At 37.9% G+C, this 16,812-nt stretch overlaps 1 protein-coding gene across 4 annotated transcripts in view; it reads left to right on the top strand.

Annotated features, from left to right (window-relative positions):
• Pcdh19 (protocadherin 19) overlaps positions 1-9,726 on the top strand; it is a 120,988-nt gene extending 111,262 nt beyond the window's left edge. For all 4 annotated transcript variants that reach the window (XM_012951278.2, XM_012951277.2, XM_045140386.1 and 1 more), the window contains one exon: positions 3,971-9,726. In XM_012951278.2, the coding sequence (XP_012806732.1) occupies positions 3,971-4,560 (590 nt within the window). In that variant the 3' untranslated portion in view covers positions 4,561-9,726. The remainder of the gene's footprint in view (positions 1-3,970) is intronic.
• The last annotated feature ends 7,086 nt before the right edge of the window (positions 9,727-16,812 follow it).

The following is a 16,812-nucleotide window of genomic DNA, read 5'->3' as shown; positions in this document are numbered from 1 at the left end:
AACCTAGCATTCAGAACACCTAAGTTTATGGGGGACACCTGAATCAAACAACTATACCACATAAACCAGATACACATGGTAGCAGATGTGTCTGGAGTTCATTTGCAGTGGCTAGAGGCCCTGGTGTATATTCTCTCTCTCTCTCTCTCTCTCTCTCTCTCTCTCTCTCTCTCTCTCTCTCTCTCTCTCTCTCTCCCTCTGTCTCATTTCTGTCTGCTTGCAAATAAATAAAAATATCAAAAAATAATTAAAGAAAAGGTTTTGTTGACTGCATTGGCACATTCTAGTTAATAGTCATTCACACTGTTCTGCTGTAGAAATGTAAATAAGGCCTCAAAGGCTAAAGCCCCTCTTTCTTTATAGCCTAAGTTAGGAACGAAAAGGACAGGGTTTCCAATACTTGTGTTCTGGTTATTTTTGCTGAGTCCCAGGGACACACATTGTGATTTATAGGAATGGAAGTCAGTTCCCCCACTTTATACTCTTTTAGTCTTTGTTACACACATATTAGTTATTTATGGTTATGGTTATCGCCTAGAAGTCATGAGATACACCTTAGAAGTTACGAGAAATCAGATGGTCTTTTTGGGTAACCTTGAAGATATAAATCCTGTTTTAAATTGGCATATTCAGATGAACCTGGTTAAAGATTATTCAACTATTCGACTCAAGTGTTTGTGTCTACACAAAGTAACAGGTACATATACATTCTGGTATATTATTTTAATCTTATTTTATTTTAATTTTTCTCAAGTTTTTAAGCATTTTCCATGATTATAAAAAATATCCCATGGTAATACCCTCCCTCCCCCCACTTTCCCATTTGAAATTCCATTCTCCATCATATCTCCTCCCCATCTCAATAAGTATCTATTTTATTTTGATGTTGTGACCTTTCCCTTCTCTTATGATGGCCTTGTGTATGTAGTATCAGGCCCTATGAGGTCATGGATATCAAGGCCATTTTACGTCTGGAGGGAGCATGTTGTAAGGAGTCCTACCCTTCCTTGGCCTCTTACATTCTTTCTGCCACCTCTTCTGCATTAGACCCTGAGCCTTGGAAGGTGTGATCGAGATGTTTTCTGCCCTCCCAGAGCATATCCCTGTTGACTTATGATAGGAATTTTGTGGCAGCACTGAAAGAGTGGAGAAAGGGCCTTATCAACCCCTTCATTTTGTATGGGTGACACAAAGGTTGCTAAATTTGGTACAGATACAAAGAAGGAGTTTTATTTTTAGTTGGATTTTAAGAAGCTTAAATGAGGCCAAGTGCCATGAACAGAGTTGTGTTCAAATTAGGAGTCAACTTGGATTAGTTCCTTGACATCTAACTGCTTGCAAATCCTTTTTCCCAAATGTTGAAATACACAGCCAATTACAGCATTATTCCTTGAGCCCTCTTCCCCATGGCCCTTCACCAAAGAATGAGGGAGAACAGTACCTTGCTCGCCAAGCCCATTTACCCATTAAAACCAATCAAGAGAATGAAAAAAAAAATCATACAAAAATAGAAATACAAGTGCACAAGGCAGGTGTGTTATATATAGACTCATTTCAGGGAAGACACTGAAGTACAGCCTTCTTACTCTTTCAAAAATGCAGTCACAGCAGACATTTCCATTTTTTTCTTTTTCTTTCTCTATGTGCTTGTATAGCACACATATCTATATAATATTTATATTTGTATATACACACATAACACTTTGTATTTCTTCTTGTCTTCTAACTTCCCCTAATCTTGGCCTAAAGATTTTTTGTTTGTTTGTCTTTTTAAAATACATATTCATGGGCTGGAGAGATGGCTTAGCGGTTAAGCGCTTGCCTGTGAAGCCTAAGGACCCCGGTTCGAGGCTCGGTTCCCCAGGTCCCACGTTAGCCAGATGCACAAGGGGGCGCACGCGTCTGGAGTTCGTTTGCAGAGGCTGGAAGCCCTGGCGCGTCCATTCTCTCTCTCCCTCTATCTGTCTTTCTCTCTGTGTCTGTCGCTTTCAAATAAATAAATAAATAAAATTAAAAAAATACATATTCAGCTGATCCTTTTGTGATACATTGTATAATATATGAAATGTTTCATTATGTCATCATCATTCCTGAGTGTGAAATAAATATTAATTTATATGGAGAACTAGAGCTATAAAGAAGATATTGAAATTAATAGTTTTCCAGTATATAAATAACTATTATACCTGGATCTATACATTGGTAAACTATTCTCTTTAGAAAGCTCCTTTTGAGAGTCAATTCAAAACCTTCACCCTGAGTGAATCTGATCTGGAAAAAGAAAACTATTTCATCCCAATATTTGTGAGTTCTAGCTGCTGAAAGTTTAGATAATCCATAAAACTTGTATGCTTTACTTTTAATTAACATGAAATGAACTATACATATTTGTGGGATATAGTGTGTTATTTTATCACACACATATAGCATGTACTGATCAAACCAGAGTAGTTAACATTTCCGTCTTTCATTTCTGTATGTTTGGGGCCTAAAGCCCCTCTCCTGTCTTATCATATGTATTACAGGTAATAATAATCTGTCATCATACTACTGTGATGCAGGACAGTAGAATTTATTCTTTCTAGGTAATCATGCTTTGGTATTGATCACATCACTTGTATTACCTATCCCCTCTGCGTTTCCTAGTTTCAACTAGGCAACATGGTATTCATTTTTACTTTTTGTGCTTGGCTTATTTTACATAACACAATGCCCTCCAGTTCCATCTACTTTGCCTCAAATGACACGATTCCATTCTTGTTTCATTGTGTGTGGCTAACACACTCACACACAGTGTTTTCTTTATGTATCATCTGGGCATATAAAGTAACTACATATCTTGGGTAATGTGACTAGTGCTACAATAAACATAAGTGTGCAGATATCTCTGATTTCTTTTTCTTTGTATATCTACCCAGGAGTGACACAGCCTAATATGTGATTGTTCTCTTCTTAATTTTTTTAGGAATATCTGTAGTGCTGTCCTCTAACGGCTGTGCTTGCTTAAATTACTACCAGCAACATGCATTTCTTTATAAAGTTTCAGATAAAAAATATAAAAAGGAACATCTAGCTGTGTGTAATTGAAAGATACCCAACATATGAGTGATGTGTGTATAGGGCTAACTGAAGCTCATGATTTAGCTGGAAGGACAGGATCACAGTCTATTCCCTCTGATGGGAAATGTAGTTTTAGAAAGGAACATATGAGGCGATTAGCTGGGTCCAAAATGAAGAGGGGATGGAAAGAATATTAGAACCACAAGTTTGGATGTTTTGCACAGAGTTATTGCCTCTACCCCACTTAATGCATGACCCATAATCCCCATGGGGTTGACCTGCATCTCAACCAGAAAGGCCTCTTCAGAAAAGGGGCAGGGAGGAGGGAAAGGAAGGTACCAACATGTATTGTTTACATACTAAAGATGTCCATATCTAATAAAAAAGTGATGAATCACATCAGGGTTCTCAAAAAGGGTACATACTAATCTAAACTTACATTAAGTACCATGTATCACTGGTGGGTAAGGTAGAAGAGTGGCCAAGTCTTATTGGATAAAGTAACTGTTGGGTTCCCTGCCCTGCTCCCACCCCATCTGCTGAATCCAGTTTCAAATGCAGGTGATTTTTACCAGGAGATGTTGACAAAAATGCTGACTCTCAGCACCTTAACACTAAGGATAAAGTTTTTTTTAAAATACTTTTTTCATCATAAAGTGTTTCCCTTTAGGTTTTCTGTTTCATCAGCAGTGGGAACAGCAACAACCATAAATAGAGGAGTATTTAGGGGGAGATCTATATAGCCTTTTAAAAGCCAATTTTTTCATACTTGTCCCAAAAGGCAAAAAAGGACTATCTAAAAGTGCCATTTCCCTAAAGGGCCTGTGTGCACCTAAGAAACCAGAAAACTGAAGAGTAGCAGTGATTTCTGGGAGAGCTGATGAAATTGACTTTTTTTTTCTCCACACAGATCAGAATGAAGGATTTCACTGCAGGGAAGAATGCCGGATTCTTGGCCACTCTGATAGATGCTGGATGCCCCGGAACCCTATGCCCACCCGCTCCAAGTCCCCCGAGCACGTGAGGAACATCATTGCACTGTCCATTGAAGCTACTGCTGCTGATGTTGAGGCTTATGACGACTGCGCCCCCACCAAGCGGACTTTCGCAACTTTTGGGAAAGATGTGAGCGACCATCCAGCTGAGGAGAGGCCCACCCTGAAAGGCAAGAGGACTGTCGATGTGACCGTCTGCAGCCCGAAAGTCAACAGCGCTATCCGGGAGGCAGGCAATGGCTGTGAGGCTATTAGCCCCGTCACCTCCCCGCTCCATCTCAAGAGCCCTCTGCCCACCAAGCCTTCTGTGTCTTACACCGTTGCCCTGGCTCCCCAGGCCCGGGATCTGGAGCAGTATGTCAACAATGGCGCTTCTCGTCCTACTGAAGCTGAGCCTCGCGGAGCCGACAGCGCCAAAGTAATGGCTGAGGTCAACCCTATTCTGAAGGAGGGTCGCGACAAAGAGTCCCCTGGCGTGAAGCGTCTGAAGGATATCGTGCTCTAAATCAGTCTCGGGGGAAGAAGAGAAAGAAACCACGCTAGCTAGTAAAGATGCAGGAGCTGCTCCATTTAATTGGTCACCAATGGTTGGTTCTTGAGTGGCTGTAATTTCAGAGCTTTCCCTAAATGTGTTGTTTATAAATGACTATCATTCTGTGACAATCCCTCTCGTTTCAACAAGCAGCAGGGGTGTTCCATGGGAGCAAATTAGCTTTGGATTGAGTTGTTCATGGGGCCTTGATGTTGGGAAAACAGAGACAAATTCAGTTGTGAAAAGTATTATGTATTAAGTGTTTGGATTTATATATTTTTATATGTCAAAATGATAATATAAATTACCATTGTTTGTGGAGAATTACATTTAACAAAAAAGCATAAAGCAAAAAAAAAAAAAAAAAAGAAGCTCTGGACACCTTTAATAAGCTCGCCACTGTTTTTTTGTAGTGTAGACAAATTAATGATCATTTATTGTGTACTATTCATTGATTCAGTGATGTGAAATTGAGCCCCCAAAAGGTTGTTTCTGAAGCTCGAGTACTTTCCAGTGCCGCTATTTTGCTGTGGACGCCCCTGCTTTAAGAACCCTTTTGCTAGCTGTGCTATTGTTGTATTTGATATTGCAAATTGCTATGTGTGTGGTGATGGCAAAAGGCTTTTAAAGGTTGATATTTTTTTCTTAAAAAAATTTAAAAAAGATAAAAACAAAATGCAAACAACTGAGACAGCAAATGAATGAGCAACACCACACATATAGATTGAGTACTTGGAGGCTACTCATGTTTTTAACCCATGTAGTGATTGCTCACCACCTTGCAAAGTATTTTTCCTGCCTTTCAGTCTTCTGCCCAGGTCCATGATAGATCATTCAGAAAGTCATTTTTGGATATGCTGCTATCTAATTTGCAGTTGTCAGAAATACTGTGCTGAAAGTTTTATGAGATCCATTATTTTTCACTAATTTTCAGACCCTGATCAGGAAAGTTGCCTCTGAAGTTACCAGTTTTCAGGCTGAGAAATTCCCTGTCTCTAATCATCTGACTCAAAATGGCTGAACCTATTTTGAGATGGAAATTAGCATATCTTTAGACACATACTTCCTGATTCCGTGTTTCCAAATCATGATTGGAATTACACTGTGTCATGGGCTGGAATGGAGAACTCCATATTGCTATGCATCTTAGGCTTATAAATAGGGACAGAGTAGACAGTACAAAGTGTACATTTAAGAAAAAACAGGTAATAGGTAACAGCATCACTAATCCAATTACTGTGCCTTCTAAATGGAGACACTTGGACACTTGAACTTGCCTTTTTATCACTAATACTTTTTGATTAAAAATGTGAACAAGAAATTATTAAAAGAAAAATCCTTTAGATTTAGCTATCTCTTTTTTCTATAGGCTAAGGATATATATTATTATTTTTGTTGTTTTAACATTGCTCTGATTCCCCATTTATTGTCTGTCTATTATTACTAGCCAACACAGTATTCTTGCAGCCTAAGGATTCATTATTTAAAAATAACATGTCGCCTTTGCTCTGCCTTGGTTTTAAAAGAGTTGTCTCTAGAGAAGTATGTTTTGTGATTCTTTTCTCATGTTTCAGTTTTGAAATTCAAGTGTACATAGACAGAAGGACTAGAGAGGTTAGAGCACTAGAATGCAACAGAGAATTTATTTTTTAAGTTTAGGTAGATGTGGTCAGGTCTTTCAAACATTTTAGTTATTTTTGTCTGAATTCCTAGCTTTATCCATTACTATGCATTAGGAATATTTTCTTTTAGGAGAGGGGGAAAGAATTTAAGGGAGCGGGTGGGCAAGGCAATTGTGATAGAATTAGGTAGGGAGAAGATTTATAATAGAGAACCTATAACAAAGTTACAAATCCATGCTGATTTGTTATTATGTGCTGAATACTACCTCATGCAATATATTGGTATGACTGAAAATTTCCCTGTGAAACTGACAAAATTAGAGATCAATTACTGTAACATCTTCATTTGCCTCATTTATTTATCTCTCATATACTTTCTGCTCTTGTAATTAATTTCATTTTGGTAGTAGATTCTGAGTTAAGTATTTATATTTTTTTTCTTTTCAGGTGACTACTTGATTGACACATTATTTTTTTAAATATCCTTTAATTATTATGCCTGCCTATAGAATTTAGACTGATCCTTACCCTGATCCATCCTGGTAGAATTATTTTGTTAGTTACCACCTCAAAGTCACTTTGTATTCAGACTGGACAGTTTTCTATGAATGCATTTCTTACTATGCTCAGTGGAAAAAAAATGGAGCTGGAAAGATTGTGGGAAGTGAAAACATTGTTATGTGGCTGTTGAGCCATTGAGGCCACTGGCTGTCAGTACTCTTACCAGCCAAGTTTACAATGGTTAGAGTAGCAGTGGCATTGATTCTGCTGATTCTTCTTCTTCTCCTCCTCCTCCTCCTCCTCCTCCTCCTCCTCCTCCTTCTTTTTTACTCAGATTCTTTTCTTGGTTTTTATTCCCAGAATTCAGTTTCAGTCTATAGTCTCATCCTGTTTCCCTATCCAAATACTTTATTCTCTGTGGGCAGTCAGAAATTTTTATTTTGGCTTTCAAACTCACTACTGAGTATATTCAGAGAAAATTCTTCTCATTAAGGAAATAGCTCTTCCCCCTGCAATTGTCTGATGTATGTATCCTCCCAAAAGTGCAAGTGTATCCTAGGAGGGCTTTGTAAGCTGGTTTTATAGGCAGGCTGTGCCTAAAAGTAGGAGTTTTGTGCAAGGATCCTAAATTTCCCCTTGGCTCATGATGTTTCTCCTCCTTTTTAACATGTGTGATGAAAAGCTGCAAGGGCCAGAGGGCCAACTATTCTTTCTTTTCCTTCTGAAAACATGTTACAAACTTAAACATGAGGGAACAATTTTAGGGAGTTCTATTTTATTTACTCAGTTGTCCATTGGTTTTGTAGTGGGACATACTTAACTACCAACTGTTTTCAGCAATTCCCTTGGCAAGTAAACATCTGCGTACCATATAAGGAGTCTAGCTTGCATTGATTGCTTTCTCTCACGTATTGGAACATACTGTCCAATAAGAAATAGGAAGAAGAGATCCATAATGTGTATACTTTTCTTTTCCTTATGCTGACTACTAAATGAGCCTATGCAGAATACACTTTAATATTCCTTTGATCTTTGAAAGCCAGTAGACTAAACAATGGTCCCTCTTATTACTGAAACAGATAATGAACAAGGAATCCTATAGTTCACACAGAATATTGGTTCTCAAAATTTAGTTCCTGGAGCAGCATCAAAAATCCAACTTGGGGATTTCTTAGAAGTGCTAATTTTCTGTACCTGTGTACTCCAACTGTATGGGGAACCCAGCAAACCTTAACAACCAGCTGCTCACTAGTTTGAGGACTTTTAAAAGCACAGGTTGATAGGGCTCTACCCTTAATGTTTTTCCTTCAGTTGTTCTGGGGTGGGGCCTCTTTTCCTATGTATAAATCCTCAGGAGATACTGACAAGAACACTTCAAGTGTGGCTGCTCCAGAGGAAACTTGCTTAATAGGACAAATTGCATCTAACATGACCATTTATACACATTTGTTGACATGGTGACCCACTGATCACTAATGAAAAATACAACTCTGAACTCTGCAAATTGGAACCACCGAGAGAATCTTCCTGATAGTGTAACTTCATCATACTATGGACTATTAGAGGGGAATTCAGATGACTTTTTCTTGTCCTTCTTCTGTATCACTAAAAAGCAAAACAAAAGTGGTTCACTTGAAGTAGCAAAGACAAGGCACAGTTTAAAGAAAGGCAGAGTGAAGGAGAGAGTTTGATTGGGCATCTGACATGGAAAAAGGTTTATGACTGTACATAATAGCAGTTCTGGCTGGAATTCTACTTTGTGGGGATCATTTTGATGTTGAATCTCCTCAAGGCATTTTGACAAGTCTGGTCCACTCGGCTCTTTATCCAGGATAATAAGTCCCCATCTGACTTTGCAAAGCTGGCATAAATGAGCTGAAGAAGTCCATTGTATACAGCCCTAGTGTTTGCCTTCTTGGTAAAATTACATTTAAGGATGTCATTTCATGAGTCAAATTGTATCTGCTGACACTGAAGTGTATTGAGATGTTGTTCTTTAGTTTAAGTATGTATCAAAGTAATATTCAAAGGGGATGTATGGGGGTGGGGCTGGGACTGGGTGGCTTTATATTGATAATGAAATATTCCAGAGCAAAACACATTGTCCTAATGAAGCTGTTGCAGCTCTCTTTGTTTTCTTGTGAGGCTGGAATTGGCCTGTGGGTCACTTGTTGTGCAAAAGTGAATTAATTTCAAGTAGGAGTCACATTACTTTTGTAAAACAAACAAAAAAATTAACCACCTTGTCTGAAATATGTATTGTAAGGTGCTCTTGGTAAAGAAAACTCCAGAAATACCTGATCTTGATTGGAAAACATTGTAGGTCATTAAGGAAACTGATGATACTGACTGTTGCTCCAGCTGTGTTGGCAATTAAAGATGACCTTGTTACTAACTGAAGGTTGCTGTCAACTTAGCAAACAGACCAGCCAATACCATTACAGCACTGGGTAAGTAGACTTTTGCTGGCACTGGTTAGCGTTCAGCTGAAGAAAGCTAGGATACAGACTTTAATGACCAAGAGCCAGATAAACTCAAGCTAGAAATTCAGCAACAAGTACCTCCTTGTGCAATTTTAACGCGAAGGTATTAGTTGCAAAAGGCTTACACCTTCACTTCTCTAGTGAGGGGAATGAGCCTGATGACATTATTACTGTTTACCTGTCAAACCAGGGTGGAAATTTAGAAGGATGCGAGTACAGTACGTCTCATTAAGCAGTCTCTGTTGCTGATTATATGAAGATAAAATTGTTGTATATGCTGATCTGTATGTTATGTACCTTTTCACAGTGATTGAATCATTGTAAAAACAAAAAGACAAAAAAGAATCACCACTCTGTCTATTTTATGAAGATGATAAAGCAGCTTTATTAAATTATTACAGTTATGTTTTAAATGGTGTTATCTGCCACATTGTTTCCTTTTATCTGGTGATTCTCTGTTTCCCCCTTAAATGTGTTTTCTCTGCTTCAAAAAATTAATGCATTTTAGTATTAAAGGCTATTATGGAAAATTACTAAGTGTTTAGTGAACTGTGCCTTGGCGAGTGCTCATCGGCTTGGGGTTGGGGTGACACAAACCCTGGAGTTAAGCAGTCCTAGGCAGAAACATTGATGTTCAGGCCCAAGAGTTACCACGGTCTTTTCCATCTCCTGTAATTTTCAACTCTATGAGGGCTTTGTCATCCAGCCAGACTCCAGCCATTTACTTTACAACCCCTTTTTCTCCATGAAGGTCCTGACATATTGTTGCTGGAGGAGGCAAAGGGCCTATTTCCCATCCAGGATGATAAAGATTTTCCTGGGTGCCCCTTTAAATAAAAGTGCTAAAAGCATTCTTTAAAATAAATAACTTTAGGAGCAACTTCACTGTGGGACTTCTGTGAATAATTAATTTTTTAAAAGAGTGAGATAAAGTAGAGGCTCACAGTCTGGGAAAAGAGAGTTTTAAACAAAGATGACCAGGCTGCTCTTTTGATGCCTTCACAGTTGAAAGTAAAAGAAGAGGGGATGATACGACTTGCCACAAAGCAAGGCTACAGAGGAAGTCGTGAGAAGGTTCCTTTATCCAAACCATTATTCTCTGGGACTGAGCACTTGGACTGCAAGTGTTCATACTTACTGCAACTGGAGGGGGTGGGGAGAGGAAAAGGTGGACATAGCCAAACATTCTAGATAGTGCCTCTAGTGGTCAATTGGTTCAGCATGATGTATTCTCCTGACAATTAAAAGTGATCTCATGGAAATCTACTGTCTTCTTGGATCTCCATCTTCCTATTATCTCTGGCCACCTGTATTAAATTGATAATGTATCTTATTTTCCAGAATTAGCCATCTAGCCACTAACAACATCCAGAGATTTGTTGTAATAGAATATAAACATAGACCTACTGGGACACACAAATCAAACATCCAGATACATGTACAGATGTTCACATAGTCTCACAGATATAAAGGCATATTGGAAAGAGGCTGGCCAGTCACTGTCTTGGAGACCATTAAGTCGTAGGAAGTCAACTGAGTGCTTCTGGGTTAGTCAAAAGTACAAAGGAAATTAATTTCTTGGACTTTTTTCTCTATTATTTATGGGGAAATGTCCAAAGCAGAAAGTTAATTTTTCTATAAGAAAAGACCCTCCAAAATAGAAATAAGAGAACATAAGTTCTCATATGATGAAGGACATCCACATATGTAGCATAGACATACCAAGGTCATAACAACAACTGCCTAGTATGAGAGAGTGGCAAGATTATATAGGAGTAAATTCATATTTATTGTAGCACTTCCTTTCTAGGGCTTTCCTCTACTATGTGACAAGACTCTTTGCCAACATTATCTTTAAAGCATTTAGTTCAAGTTTATAAGGCCAAATAAAGCAAATTATTTAGGTTATCTGCTGCACTGAGTAACATAGTGCTTATGGCACACTTTGTATGTGGTCTGTGCATGCTGGGTATTGGGTGAGGAAACCATGGTGAGAATTAGTGCCTATGAGGATATGCTGTCTTAATAGATGGCAGCCGTACCACAGACAGAGACATAACTCACTGACTCAGGATATAGACATTAAATAAAGAGGTCCTGGGATTCCAACACCTACACAGAAATAGGGCCTCAGAATAAAATTATCCAAGTTGAGAGCATATAAATGTTCCCATTAGTCTCCAGTCTTAATCTTCCTGAACATTTGCAAATGGCCCACTTACTCAGTTGATATTTCATGCATTGCTTACTTTCCTTTGTATTTTCGTGGCTGTGTATTAATTATTCAACATAAGATGGCTCGTTATGACATTTGTATATATGCATAAATGTATTTTGCTCATATTTACTTCTCCTATTACTCTTTATTATCCTTCTCCTGCTTGTATCCATTCTTCTTCACATCCATGCTAATTCACTTCTTTGTTTCATACCCTTTTCTACAAGGACATTTTCCACATATGAGAGAAAAGAAACAATATTTGTTTTGGGTAGTGTCTTAATTTACTTAATATAATGTCTCTGGATACATCCATTTTTTCCTGAGATTAACATGATTCTGTTCTTTATGGCTGAGTAAAACTCCGTTGGGTATGTGTATATGCAAACACACACACATGTGAATAGATGAAAAATGTGATATGTCTATATCTACCATATATATATTATCTATTATCTATCTATCTATCTATCTATCTATCTATCTATCATCTATCTATCATCTTTTTGGGCTATTTAGATGGTTCCATAGTTTGACTATTATAGATTTATAGTTATTTCCTTTTCTGTTCACTTTTATTCCTTAACACACACATACACACATATGTGATATAGCTAGATCTATTTTTTAATGTTTTGAAGAAAAAAATCTGTAGCCATTGGATTATAATGGAGGAGGATGGGTGGGAAGTGGTGAGACATTTTTTCCCAATTAAGAATTATTTCTTGGCTCAGTAGGCATACTTTGAGTTTTTGAGATTTTACTCCTGCCCGATGTTCAAAACCTTGACGTTCCCTTGCTTGTCCAGGTTCAGTAATATGGACTCTCCTTCCCAAGCAGGACTATTCTTGTTTTGTTTTGCCTGTACCTCTATTTCCACTCTATCCTTCAAGTTTCGCTATAGTCCCTCCCTTCTAGGGCTTTCCTCTACTATGTAACAAGACCCTTTCCCAAAATTATCCCTACCGTATTTAATCCTCATAGTAACCTTGTATGGTAGATAATGATGTCTCTATTTTATATGCAAACAAATTGAGTCCCAGGTTACTTATGGGACTCTGTCCAAGGTTATATGATTACTAAGTAGCAGACCTAAGATTCAAGCCCATGTCTGTCTACTAAGAAATTATTACTCTCTTCAACTATTCTTAAGGTATCAACAGTTGTCCTGACAATTATTTTTCTGTCTCAAGTATTATTAATACAAGATAACTTCTTAAGGCATTTCTTCATCTTGAGGACATATTGAAATTTTAACTGAGATCTTTGCAAATCCAATGTCATGGCTAAAAGAAGTGATTGTCACAGTGGGATCTTTCAGACTGGGATTCTTTTGATCAGCCTTGCAGACATCTTTCTACTCTTGCTCTACTTCGTGCCTGCCTTTCAAGTTGCATTAGTCATGCATGGTAGGACTGTGGCTCCTTTTAGAGGCTGTGCACTCTAGCTAGTCAACAGCCCTTGAAATGAAGGTCTGGTAACCCTATATTCATCTGTCCCTCTGGGTTTCAAGCAATCTGTCAAGGATGTATTCATGTGTGTTACAGGTCATCACAGCTGGAGTCAATCCCAATATATGTTCACAACAGAACTGGATTACTTTTATAGATGCAGAAAGTTGGTTGAGGGTTAGGGAGGTTAAGGGCTAGAACAGGATGGTAGTGGTGGTGGGAAGGGAAGGAATGTTTGAAAAAGAAATTAAAATCACAGGCTACTGCAAGAAAAGATGTCACAGAGTGGAAAAATAAACTTGAAAACATAGATGATTCAGTTGTGTGCACTGGGTCACCAGAAACCTTGGCATGGGTTTCCATGGATGTCTCACTGTTCAAGTGAAATTGAATAAGTATTGATGAGCCTCTAGGAGCCATTTATCACATCCTTGTAAGTTTGGTAGCTACAACCAAGGTTCTTGTTTTAGAGAAAACTAGGATGTTAAGACAAAGGAAAATGGGAAGGGTAGTGAGTAATGAGTCCACATACATATATACATTCATAATGAATAGGCCAGCTACCCCAAAGCAGGCCTAGAGTATAACAAGACTATATATATGGAGAGAGAGAGAGAGAGAGAGAGAGAGAGAGAGAGAGAGAGAGAGAGAGGAGAGATTATAAACCAATTCATTTTAAAATTCCTATTATCAATGTGCCCTTATTCAGGCTGCCTCAGTGGCTTTTTCACTTTCTTAGTCTGTAATGTAGGAATCTTTGGTCTCTCTGAGCTGCACACAATACTAAGTACTGAGATAGTTTGTCAATATCTTTTTTCATTCTTCTAGCTGCCACAGGGGAAAAAATATAAATGGTGTCAGAGACCAAGATTTAGGTAATTTATGCATATAAATAAATACTTAGAAAAAAATGTTTTCAAAACTTCTGATAAAGTCTAGGCCTCATCTGGATGACTGAAATAGTTCCCTAATTTGTCTCCTGTCTTTTCTTCTCACTTTTCTATCACATTCTTCACACTTCAGCCGGGGGGGATCTTGCTAAAATACAGCAGCAGTTATATCACACCTCTGCTTAAAACCCGTCAATGGTTTTTCTAAGATTAAATCTTATTTTCTTAACATGGACTACAAGAGTGGTTTTCAATTTATGTTTTCTATTACTTAAAGAATTCATTTTGCATCACATACTTGTAACTGAAATGAACATTTCACAAACAAACAATACTTATTCTGCAATGCACTCTGAGATTTTCTATTCAACTCTAAATGCCAAGGGTCAGCTTTTACAAAGGTCCAGATAGTAAATATTTTAGGCTTACTGAGCATATAGTCTCTGTTGTAGCTACTAAACTTTATCACTGTAGAAGCATACACATATACGTTTGTGTACATCTCCAGGGGCTTTGCATGTCCCCTACACAGAGAACGTTTTGTTTTCACAGTTCAAAGCATGCCACCCTCCACTCTGGGTAGAAGTAAATGCTCTAACTAGAGACATGCCAATATTACACAGTACCTAACTCACAGGTCTTGATTGTGAGTGGCTCCACACCATTGTTTTCTTTATATAGAAACCCTCTTACTTTAATATCTGAATCCATTGAAGTACAAATGAAGTATTTAACATTGCAAACTATGAGCTACAAAAGAATACTTCCAAACATTAAGAGGGGAAGAAAAATCAATGAATGGATCACAGAACAAGCTGTGTATGTGTCTCTCATTATTCTTAGTAAATATAATATCTCCATGTATGTAGATAAGTACATCAAATAGAACATAGTAACAAGTAAATCAAATAGAACATAATTTAACATAAACTCAATTTCTATCTTTAGTTCACAAGAATAACCTTTTCTAATAACACAACATGGAGGAAGAAAAAAGCATTCCCATGTTCCATAGAGCACTAGCTTGACATTTTCAGATCGTATTACCATACCTTACATATTTTGAGGTAGAATGTTACAGTTTGAATCATTCTATTTAGTTAGGTTTTTGAACATATTTTTCTAGCTCTTTTCACAGAGACATTTAGCACCATATCTGGGATGTAGGGCCAATTATTTTCCTTTTCATCTGACTCTGTTTTCTGTCTGTAAAAGCTAATCTCTCTCTAATGTTCAGAAGCAATCTAGTGGTAACAAGGTACATGCCATTTCTCTCTCGAGTACCATACCTCTACTTCTACAGCCACAGGCCCATTGTGAACTATGCAAGCTTTCAGGATCTATAATGTTATATTTTTGCATTGCAGACTTTGTAATGAATGGGTTGGGGGCTGGACAGATGGTTCAATGGTTCAATGTGCTTGCTTATAAAATCTGAGAGCCCAGGTTTGGCTCTTCAGGACCCACATAAAGTCATGCATCTGGAATGTATTTGCCACAGCAGGAAGCCATGGCATATCCATATTCTCTCTGTCTCACTCTTTCTCTTGTTTTCTTTCTCTCAAACAAATACAAATATTTAAAAAGAAGAACTTTTAAAAATGAAGAATGTGTATGTATGTTGGCTGAACATTGTGGAGAATCAGTATTGCTATCATATAGGTATGAGGATTCAGAACTTGAAGCAGGATAGTGACAGTGGTACTAAAAGAAAACATCATATAGTATTACATAACTGGATGTAAAACAGGAAATATGTGAGAAAAAAGTTTGGTGAGTGCAAGAATTTATAGGCCAAGAGGACATGAAATTATTTCCTACCCTAGTATTTCTACTTATAGTCTAACCAGTACCAACACACACACTGAGACACATGCACATACTCATTGTTGTTTCTAATTTATTGGTTAATTCAGTAAATATTAATTGAGCATTCACTAAAAGCTAGGAATGGCAAGGGAAGCTGGGAATATAATGAGGAACAAAACATACAAAATTCTTGGCTCTCACAGAAATTATGTTTTAGTGGGGAAGACAGATAATAAATAAGGTAAATGAATGCAATATGGATTATGTCAGATTGTGACAAATGCTGAGGAGAAGAGAACAATCAAGTTGAAAATATGGATATTAAATATCTATAGGGTTACAGAATCTTTAGTTAGGGTTTACAGGGAAGGATTGACTGAGAAGATAATTTCTGAATAAGAGCCTAAAGAAATAGAATAAGTAACCATGTGAGTATGCAATCAAGAGATAAAAAGGAACCTTCAGGTTCTGAGCAGAGCAGTCCTGTGACTCAGATTTTGATAGTATAAGTTTGACTGAAAGTAGAGCCATGGAAACCTACCAGAAGGTGCTGCAATAATCCAAGCCATAGAAGATAGAAACTTGAATCAAGATGGTGGCTGAAAAGGGGTTGGACATGATCCAATGTGGCTATGATTCTGATGGCAGCTTTGCAACCACAAATGCTGATATTGCTGTCAGTAGAAAACAAAGACCAGATATCTATGTGGTGACATGCACTTGTAATTCTAACTTCTGGGATTGCTAAAGCGGGAGGATTTCTGAGTTTAAGTGTGTGAGGCTGATGTGGGGAGGTCAAAGAAAAAGAGAGGAAAAATTAGAGAGGAAAAAGAGGAGAAGAGAGGAGAGGAGAGAATAAAAGCTGAAAGTGTGGAAATAGTTGTTAAAGTTCTCTTGAGGAGCTGGGCTTGGTGGCGCACACCTTTAATCCCAGCACTCGGGAGGTAGGAGGATCGCTGTGGGTTGAGGCCACCCTGAGACTCCATAGTAAATTCCAGGTCAGCCTGGGCTAGAGTGAGACCCTACCTCAAAAAAAAAAAAAATCCCTGGAGGCTGAAGGTCCTGGTAAGTAAAACAGAATGGAAAATAGGGACATGAAGAAAGTTAATTATGCAGAATGAAAATGGGCCCACACGGGAGAATAAAGGCAGGGAATTTGTGCTTTAAATCCATTTTCCAGTATCAAATGCTTCTGATTACATAGACTAGAATATCACTATGCTTTTTACTTTATCTTTCTCCTTATAACTT

The sequence above is a fragment of the Jaculus jaculus genome, chromosome X, assembly GCF_020740685.1.
Source record: "Jaculus jaculus isolate mJacJac1 chromosome X, mJacJac1.mat.Y.cur, whole genome shotgun sequence".
In the NCBI taxonomy this organism is placed as follows: domain Eukaryota; kingdom Metazoa; phylum Chordata; class Mammalia; order Rodentia; family Dipodidae; genus Jaculus; species Jaculus jaculus.
This window is presented reverse-complemented; position numbering and strand designations above follow the sequence as displayed.